This window comes from Tauraco erythrolophus, chromosome 6 (assembly GCF_009769465.1).
Source record: "Tauraco erythrolophus isolate bTauEry1 chromosome 6, bTauEry1.pri, whole genome shotgun sequence".
Classification (NCBI taxonomy): Eukaryota; Metazoa; Chordata; class Aves; order Musophagiformes; family Musophagidae; genus Tauraco; species Tauraco erythrolophus.
In genome coordinates, this window is record NC_141470.1 from 20,959,720 (window position 1) to 20,969,541 (window position 9,822).

The following is a 9,822-nucleotide window of genomic DNA, read 5'->3' on the forward strand; positions in this document are numbered from 1 at the left end:
GTGGTCAACGGCTCGATGTCCAAGGGGAGACCAGTGACAAGTGGCGTTCCTCAGGGGTCAGTACTGGGGCCGGTGCTATTTAACTTCTTTGTCGGCGACATGGACAGTGGGATCGAGTGCACCCTCAGCAAGATTGCTGACAACACCAAGTTGTGTGGTGTTGTGGACACACTGTAGGGAAAGGATGTGACCTAGAGGGACCTTGACAGGCTGGAGAGGTGGGCCCGTGAGAACCTCATGAAGTTCAACAAGGCCAAGTGCAAGGTCCTGCACGTGGGTCGGGGCAATCCCAAGCACAAGTACAGGCTGGGTGGAGAATGGATTGAGAGCAGCCCAGAGGAAAAGGACTTGGGAGTGCTGGTGGATGAGAAGCTCAACATGAGCTGGCAATGTGCGCTGGTAGCCTAGAAAGCCAACCATATCCTGGACTGCATCCAAAGAAGCGTGGCCAGCAGGTCGAGGGAGGTGATTCTGCCCCTCTACTCTGCTTTCGTGAGACTCCACCTGCAGTACTGCATTTAGCTCTGGGGACTCCAACATAAGAAGGACATGGAACTGTTGGAACAGGTCCAATGGAGGGCCACGAAGATGATCCGAGGGCTGGAGCACCTCTGCTCTGAAGACAGGCTGAGAGAGTTGGGGCTGTTCAGCCTGGAGAAGGCTCCTGGGAGACCTTCTAGCAGCCTTCCAGTAACTAAAGGGGGCCTACAGGAAAGCTGGGGAAGGGACTTCTTACAAGGTTATATAGTGATAAGGAGGAATGGATTGAAATTGAAAGAGGGTAGATCTCAATTAGATCTAAGGAAGAAATTCTTCCCTCTGAGGGTGGTGAGGCACTGGAACAGGTTGCCCAGAGAAGCTGTGGCTGCCCCATCCCTGGAAGAGTTCAAGGCCAGGTTGGATGAGGCTTTGAGCAACGTAACCTATTGGAAGGTGTCCCTGCCCATGGCAGAGATGTAACTGAATGATATTTAAGGTCCCTTCCATCCTAAACCATTCTGTGATTCTGTGTTTTGTTCTAACTTTAAACTTTGCTATATTTGAAAAGCAGCTTGATACATGAATCAGGTATGCAGCAGATAGTATACATGCCAAAGAAAATCCAGCACATGCCTGCCAAGACAGTAAATAAGTATGTTTTGTGGGGTTTTTTTTAAGTATGCAAGTAGTTAAAACAATTTTAGGACTCTTGCACTGATCCTTGTTTGGGTAGAATTTCTTCTGATTTTAATTTGATGCTAGTAAAGGAGTACATTGGTGGATCCTACTAGGTTTTGAACTGGTTATACCTTAAGAAAATTTATAGTAATTATAATATATTTTGTTTAATTTCTTATCTGTCATCAATATGTTCTTATGCAGAATGATATCCATGAAGTTTTTGAGCTAAAGTGACCACAGCTACAGGATCCTCTTGGTGGCACAGCACACACAAAAAAACCCCTGACTGATTCAGAATTTTACCAGAATAAGATCTATGACCTATTAGTTAAATGTCAAGTTCTTTAAAATATAAAATCTTAATTAGAATAATAAAATCTTGCATTTTAGATTTTGCAGACTCTATATGAGCATGATTATCTCTCCAGAACAGGATGAATTTTTTGCCTAGTACAGGAGCAAGAAAAAAAGAAAAAAATCTAGCCAGTGACGCTGCGTATTTATCCCTCGTTCTCTGCTGGTGTTAGCATCTGAGAATTCATATATAGTCCATATTTTTTCACGTGTTATATATTACTATGTCTTCAGATTTTCCAAAACTCCGCAGTTTTGTGTTAAGGTCCAGCTGATAACCAGAAGCTCAGTGAATCTAGATTAGGACTAGCCTGAAATTGGAAAATTTCATTTCTGTTTATAGGATGCTAGACTTCTGGTCTTTCCTACCACCCCCAAAAGGTTAGAACATGTATTGCTGTTGCTAATTGATTGGGAGATAGAGTGAAGGATGTAATTAAATCAAACAGAAAATCAGCCCCAAAACAGTCACAGAACAATCAGACATTTCTAAAGTCTATATTGGCAAGAGTTATAATTTTGAAATACAGCTTGAAAAAATATATAAATAGATTTGTACGTCAAGATTCCCTACAACGGCTTGGGGCTAACTCAGGTATCCAAGTGATTTCTTGTTCTTCTTTGTTCCAATTCAAAAAAAATTATTCCTTCTGTTTCTTGGCATAGAGCCTCAAAGTCATCTCTCTGCATACTGTGGCGATGAATAAGGTCCTACAAAAAGCTAAAAAAAGGTTGCCTTTTTTAATTCTTCTAAATGTTGTCCAAAAGGCTTCTGATCCATTTAAGTAAGATCATCTCTGTGAGCTATGGAGTCTGTAGTTTACATGGGAAAACAGGAGGAGTTTTCTGTTAAGTCATGTGAACACCATCTCTTCTGCAGCACAATCGAACTCCACTCACTCTTTATAGTTTTCACAAAGGTATCCGTGGGGATGAACGCTCTGTAAATACTAAAGATCAGTAGTTCTTAACTGAAGGTCTGTCACTAGATGTGTGGAAGTCGATTAAGAAGCACTTCTGATGGCTTTTGCTATAGTGCATTGACTTGTTTGGAAACAATATGTTTAACTCGATGTGCAAGAAGACTTGTTAAAAAGAGTGAAATTTTTAGAATGTAATTTTGATATTCTTTTTCCATAAGTTTAATCTATTTTTGTTTCTTTTCACTGGGCAATATACGTTGTTATCTATTAGATTTTGTTCAAAATTTGATTTTTCTCAGTGTTATTTAGATATGTAATCTGTTAACAGATCATTTGGAGATCATGCAATCATTTGGACTTAACTTGAAAGGAATTGATGATAAGATATTAAAGAAATTTGAAAAGTTTAAAAAGGGCTTTAATGGGTAAGCCAGTCTCTTTCAGATTGGTTCACATTTATAGACTTTAATTATCAGTTTGGAATTTGTAATATTGCCTGAATTTCAGATGGGTGAGCATTAACACTGTACTGAGGGAGCCTAGACAAAAGGACATTAGTTGCGTCACAGAAACTTATTAAATGCAATGCTAATTCAACAGACGGATTCCTGCAAACAGGTGCACGATCTGAATTAATTTTTAAACTCTCCCACTCTCATACACTCTGGAGACTTTAATAGTTCATATTGACAGGCACAGCACGTTGCTAATTTCATTCACAAGCTTTAAAATTTCAATACATTTCAACATGTGAATCTATTAGATTTTTAGAAGTGTAAGTAGCATCAGGGCATCCCAAAACTAAAAATGATAATTTCTCTCACTGGGATTTCAAACTAGTCATCTAGCCAGAAGCGTGGTGTTTTTATGAATGAAATTAATTTTACAAGCTTCCCATACAAATTTTTTTTATATTTTTGTACATTGTACAGCCTGTTACCAGGAAGGATTTTCTTTTGGTGTCATGGTAATTGGAGCAGGACTGGGTGAGATATTTTGTGCCTTAGCAGAAAGCACAAATATGTTTTTATTTAACTATACCAAGGGCTAAGAGATTAGGGAGATTTTTCACCCCTGGAACATAGATCAAAATCTGCTGCCTTTGCTAAAAAGATGAAGGCCAGTGGGACTGAAATCACTCCCACAGATTACATTTATTAGTTAATCCCAGTCTCTGAAGGCAGACCAGTGAGTCCTTGAACTTGGAAATAGTTGGAGTTTGGTTTTAGTTTGGAGGGCTTTGGTTGCATAAAGCTGCAAGGTGGCTTACATTTCTTTACCAATTTTTGAATATTAATATTCTGTACTATCATATATGACTTGCAGTGCTGTTAGTGCGTGTTCAACTGAGGCATGTAAAGTTGTACTATACTCACAGAATTTATCTAGGTTTTAATTTATTTTTTCTTCAGTGTGTGATAAATTAATTCACAGTAATAAATTAATGTCACAGTTAACCATCATACAAGATTATTGTAGGAAGACACTGCACTCAGCAACTGTAGTGGGACAAATGGAGGAACCTTCCTAAGACCTGTTAGTGTCCTCCTCATGCTGATAGCCTGAGTGTCTTATTTCTTTTCTTTATCTATTCAGTATTGCAGTTGCCAAATAGCAGGGTTCATCATCAGACTACTAAAAAGCTGGCCAGATATCAGCATGTCATGTCTGTTTAGATTTCTACAAAACCAGTCTTGAAGTAGATCTTTACTTACCTGAACCAATAAGGTTGATGTAAAAGATATTTTGGTGATATAGAAGATAAAACTTCCACTTATTTTACAAAAAATCCGCTGAGATTGGCTGTGGAAATTTAAACAAAGGATCTCATTCTAGGCTTCTGGTTTTATGGTTAGGTTCCAATCAAGAAACCCAGTCACTTTTGTACCTAAATTACATGCTGTACTGTCATGAGTTGGCTTCATTTTTATCTGTGTTACTTTTGGAAGCTGGAGTACTCTTAGAATATCAGAAATGGATCATCCCCAGAAAACTAGCAGTATTTTTAGAAAACGCTTAGGCTGCTAAAATACTTAAGACTGCAGTACTTAGGCTGCTAAAATATGATAGTTAAAAATTCTGGATCTGCTTCGTGAGGTGTACACCAGGTCTGGGTAGTAACAGCCCAAAATCAAAAGTATAAAACTGATACTCTTCAAGTCACAACTGTAATTTTTTCAACAAGTGGCAGGAGAAAGGGGGTTCTGCAGAAAGCATATAATAGAACAGTACGGGTAGAACTGAAAAAATGCACCCTGATTTCTAACCTACTACCTTGTTAGTAGCCACTGTTTTGTAAGGGAACAGTGGTTTTTCGTTCCAGTTACAACAATTTTCAGTAAAGTGAACATGGCAGCAGTGAGCTTGGTTTTGGAAGGGGGAAGGGAACAGTGAAGTATGTTTTTAGTGTTAAATGTAGTCTTAGAAAAAGGAATAGATTTGTTGTGTGAGATCTTTTATCAAACCAGTATTTTCTTATTCAAGCGACCATGACTTCTGTAATTGAATTTGAAAGATACCTGGGTATCTGATGTGTCAACTTCAAATTCTGTTGAAGAAAATTGCTGTTGTGACTGAAACCTAGGACAGGACAGGACTTACGGAGAATATAAAGCTATCAAGCTAGTCACTTAGTGCATGGTACGGAAACATGCATGTCCTGTGTTATTTTTGGATAGATTACATGCTGATTTTAAACCCTGCTGTTTCATTTAATAACTATTCAAGAGTTCTGAGCATGAGTTTTGCTCAGCACAGCATTGCCTTATGTTATGCTTTGAGACACTTTTCTTCACACACAAATGGCAGTCAATGGTTATTCTAAGGATTCCATTTTCAAGAATCTATTTTTAGATTAGTAAAGAAATATGGAAACAAATACTGTGCCAGGTACAAGCTTGGTGTCAGTTGGTTTCTTGGAACATCCTACCTTCTGCAATTTTGAATTCTCCTTTTAGTTCAGCTCTTCTATCAAAACAGGCTTTATGACTCTTACAATGAGAGTATATATTCTTTTTATGATTTGTAGAAAGTATAGAACGTGACGTTCTCAAAGACAGGAATTATATTAGCTCTAGCTAGTGTAAGTTTTTCTAGAGTTTGTAAGTGATGGAGAAGCCTAGTCCCACAGGTTAAATCTATTTACTCTGTTTTGTCAAACAAACTTTAAAGCCACAAATCTTGTGCAGTGGTTTGTGTTGGCAGAAGCTGATCCTGTTGCCACTTTGTCTCGAAGGATTTAGACTATAGGAACAGCCATGGCTATGGTCAATTTCTTCAGTTAATTCAGGCACTGTTAGCATTAGTCAGAAGAGGTAGGGAATGTAGTTGGAAAAATTGAGTATGCAGAAACGCATCTTAGATACATCACATACATGATAATAACTTCGTTAATAATGATTGAATTTTTAAATCCCATCAGTGTTCAGTGAAGGGAGAGGTCACTAATGATCACTTGTGTGTTTGTGATGCCAAACACATTTTCTGACATAAGTAAAATCTTACCTTTAAAACTCTCAAGAATTCCACTAATAAATTGTTTTGTAGCAACATACTGGATTATGGTATCTCTATTAAATTTTCTTTAATCACCTGTGTAAATGTGAGTTTAGTCAACTTCTTTCAGAGGTACTATGTTCTTTCTTTACTCCACTACATAGAATATCAATTACTTGATTACGAACTGCATTTACTGCAAACTTGTTGCTTTATAATGTTGTAGTTTAGCACTGGCATGGAATTAAGTCATTTTAATACATATATAGCAGCTGTTTGCCTTATCTCTAATGGGCCTTCTTGTTTGGAAAAGTAATTATTTCCAGTTATGCACTAGCATTATTCATTCAATTTATCTTCACCAGACTCCTGCACTCACTCACATAATAGATTATAAGTTTGCTTAGGTTTCATAGATCTTGTAAGACTCTTGCACTTTAGTCTCTTTGATCCATCAAATCTGGCTTGTTTAGTTTTTTGCCCTATAACCAGATAATGAAGGTTCCAGCCTAAAATTTATTAAATAATGATATATTAAAGTTTCTATCAAAATTTCAGTCTCTACAGACACTTGTATAACTCGTGAGAGTTTTTGAGAAAGGAAAAGGGAGTTTGTGCATCTAGTCAAAATTAATTTAATTTGACGGGTTTTTGTCCAACAGGCTCAAACCTTCAGGCATTCTGCTGTACAGGAATGTGAAAAAGCAACATTCAGCTACGTTTTCTAAATTTCTCAAGGTATTTTTGTGAACGTTTGAAGAAACACAGGGCTAGTGGTCAACAATTTTTATCCCCAAAGAAGGATGCTTCTTTTAAGGTTCAGGTAATTCATTGGAAGATAATTATCACCAGGTTGGCACTGTCTTCATCTTATCTTTGCTGGTGAAGAAATGCATAATTATCTAGAAGCAAAAATTAGGACTGTGTATGTGTATCATATATTAAGTATTTTTTTTCTTCCTTAAAAGCATAAATCAAACCACCACAAATACTGAACTGGCATTGAGTACACTGAGCTGTAAGGTGTAGGATTTACCTAGCCCATCTTCATCTTTACCTAGCTCATCTTCATCTTTTCCATGTTTTGGTTTCAGCCATCATTCTGCATTTATAATTTGTGAAGCATTTGAGGAGGGAATTTCTATTAAAGATTGTAGAGGAAAAAAAAAAACCAATGCCTAACTGCAAACCAGATCAGTTTCATAGGGTTTACTTTCAGGAATGTGAATTCAAAGTGGAAAATAAAAATATATTATAAAGAAAGAAGCTCACCATTCAGGGTTCAGTTATAAGTATGCCTTCCTTTAAAGTCATCATGCATGGGTGGATTAATGTCGGGATTGCAATGTGGAAATAATAAGATATTAACATACACATTTTAAAATTTGACAGGTGCTTTTCCAGCATCAGCACTGTATGCACGGAAGGACTTACTTCAGAGACCTACGCATGTTGCTACCAAAACTTTTCAAGGCCTGCGAATATTTGTAAATGATGAGCTCCATGAACTCTTTATAGGGCTGAAAACAGCTGAGAAGTTTCTAAAACCTGGAGGTCGCCTTGTGGCCCTATCCTTTCATTCACTGGAAGACCGTGTTATCAAACGTTTTCTTCATGGAATAGACATGACAGAAAAATATAATCTCAGCTCAAGGCAGAAGATAAGAGAGGCTCTGAAAAATTGCTCCAAAGAAGAAGATGCACAAGAATTTCCTCATGGAAAATCCAACTCAAGGTGGAGTTTTATACAGAAAAAAGTTCTCACACCCCAGGCCAAGGATATTGAAACAAACCCAAGGGGAAGGTCGGCCAAGTTAAGAGCTGCTATTAAACTCTAAAATAAAATATATTCTCATATATTTGTATGATTTCCTTAAATTTTGTTTTCCAGAAGGCCAACTGGACAGATAGTATGAAACTGAAAAAATAAAATGAAGACTGTTAGAAAAAATTTCTTTCTTACCCTTGTGCTTTTTAATTAGCATGTAATGTAGAGCATCAAAAGGTAAAATATATGTAGGTAAGTCGGTGTTTAGGATTTAAAACATCTTTTTAAAAAGAACATCAAAACCAAAGATCATAAAAATTACAGGTTTGTATTTACAGTATTTCCTTTAGATTAAATTCAAACCCCTGACATTACCAGTCTAAATTCAGTAGCTGATTGAGACAGAAGCATTTTTAGGGGAGTGGAATTCACACACCTAAGTCAGATGACTGGTTTACTTTACATTACAGTAAGTTTAAACTCACCTGAGAATTCATGATATGTAAATCTCTATCTCAGTTTTTTTGTTGCTTGAATGTCTGTGGGACAAGAGCTTGTTCTTAACTAAATGGATATCGGTATCTAATGTTCTATCCAGGAATTTGTAAATGGGCTCTTACCTTTTTTTAAAGTAAGTAAATATTTACATCTGAGTTATCACCTGATTATTTAATGCTTATGAATTATAAACAATAAATGTATCTTGGGGAAAAAAAAGATGCTTAAAGCACTCCTGTTATAAGCAGTCAGAAGATTCGTACTTGATCATTTGGATTTCTTCCTGTGACACTGTCATGGTTTGATGTGGAGGGGGGGGTGGTTCTGGTGGCAGGAGAGGGGTTTTGCTCCCTGCGACCTCCCTGGTTTTGGAACCGGGTTAGGCTTAGTTCTGGCCACCAGATCAGACTGCCATCCCCCTCGGGATTGAGCCAATAGGGCGCCTCTGCGAATTGCCCTATTTAAGTCAGGACAAAGGGACCGGAAAAGGTGCTTTGCCCAGGATCGAGCAGAGAAGGGCGGAGGGCACTGCCCCCGCTCCATGGCTCCCGGCCGGGCAGCTGCCTGCGTCGGGCCGGCGCCGCCCATGGAGAATGGCGGCGGCGGAGCCAGCTGGGGAACTCGGGGGCACCCCACTCCCGGGGTGCCCACTGGGCTGAGTTCACCTGGAGAGGACTGAGATCTGAGAGAAACAGCTGCATCGACAGCAGGTCAGTGAGGATGGAGCAGGAGGAGGTGTGCCGGAGCCGAGTTTCCCCTGCGGCTGATGGTGAGATAGCAGGCTGCCCCCCTGCAACCAGGATGGCCTCGGTGGAGCAGAGACCCACTCGCAGCCCGTGGGGAGAAGATGCCTGAGCCCGAGGATGGTCGTGTTGGGGTGCACGGCAAGGCAGAGAGGCATCTGGAGTCTGCGTGACGACCCACGCCGGAGCGAGTGGCTACAACTCCCTAAGTACCCGAGACTGTGGTAAAGCCCACACCGGAGCAATCTGTGGGGAAGGATTGTTTCCAGTGGGCTGGACTCACGTTGGAGAAGTTTGTGGATTTTTCCTCGTGGGTTGGGGATCCATTGGAGCAGGGGAAAAGGGTGTAAGGACTCCTTCTCCTTTAAGAAAGAAGCAGCAGTAACAGCACGGAATGAACTGACCTGCACTCCCCCAGTCCCTGCCCCCTGCGCTGCTGGGGGGAGGAGGTAGAGCCGGGAGGAAAAGGAAGGGGGGGGGGAAGGTGTCGGTTTTAAGATCTGGTTTTGTTTCTTTCTGTCCTCTCAAGTAATCGGTTTTTGTTTCCCTTTGTCCTTCTAAGTAATCATTAATAAACTGTTTTGCTTTGAGAAAAGCTCTGCCTGTTTTGCCCAGGACCATGGTTGGTGGGTGCTCCCTCTGTTCTTGTCTCAACCCTCAGTCCTTTTTTTTTTTTTTTCTCTCCTCTCTACTTTACTGGAGAAGGAGAGACTGTGTGAGTTTTAGTTGCTGGATCAGCCTAAAACCACGACAGACACTAAATTCTGTGAATAGATCCAGTGCAACTTTTATGTGTTGAGGGAATTATAATTAACCCATGAAAAAAGGGCTTTTGTATTCTCCTTACAAAGTATTCTCCTTTGCTAGTTATGACTTATTA

The 9,822-nt window shown here is 39.4% G+C and overlaps 1 protein-coding gene across 1 annotated transcript in view; it reads left to right on the forward strand.

Annotated features, from left to right (window-relative positions):
• Nucleotides 1-7,771, forward strand: part of METTL15 (methyltransferase 15, mitochondrial 12S rRNA N4-cytidine) — a 101,034-nt gene extending 93,263 nt beyond the window's left edge. The window contains exon 5 of the mRNA XM_009992212.1: nucleotides 7,326-7,771. Within this exon, the coding sequence (XP_009990514.1) occupies nucleotides 7,326-7,771 (446 nt within the window). The remainder of the gene's footprint in view (nucleotides 1-7,325) is intronic.
• The last annotated feature ends 2,051 nt before the right edge of the window (nucleotides 7,772-9,822 follow it).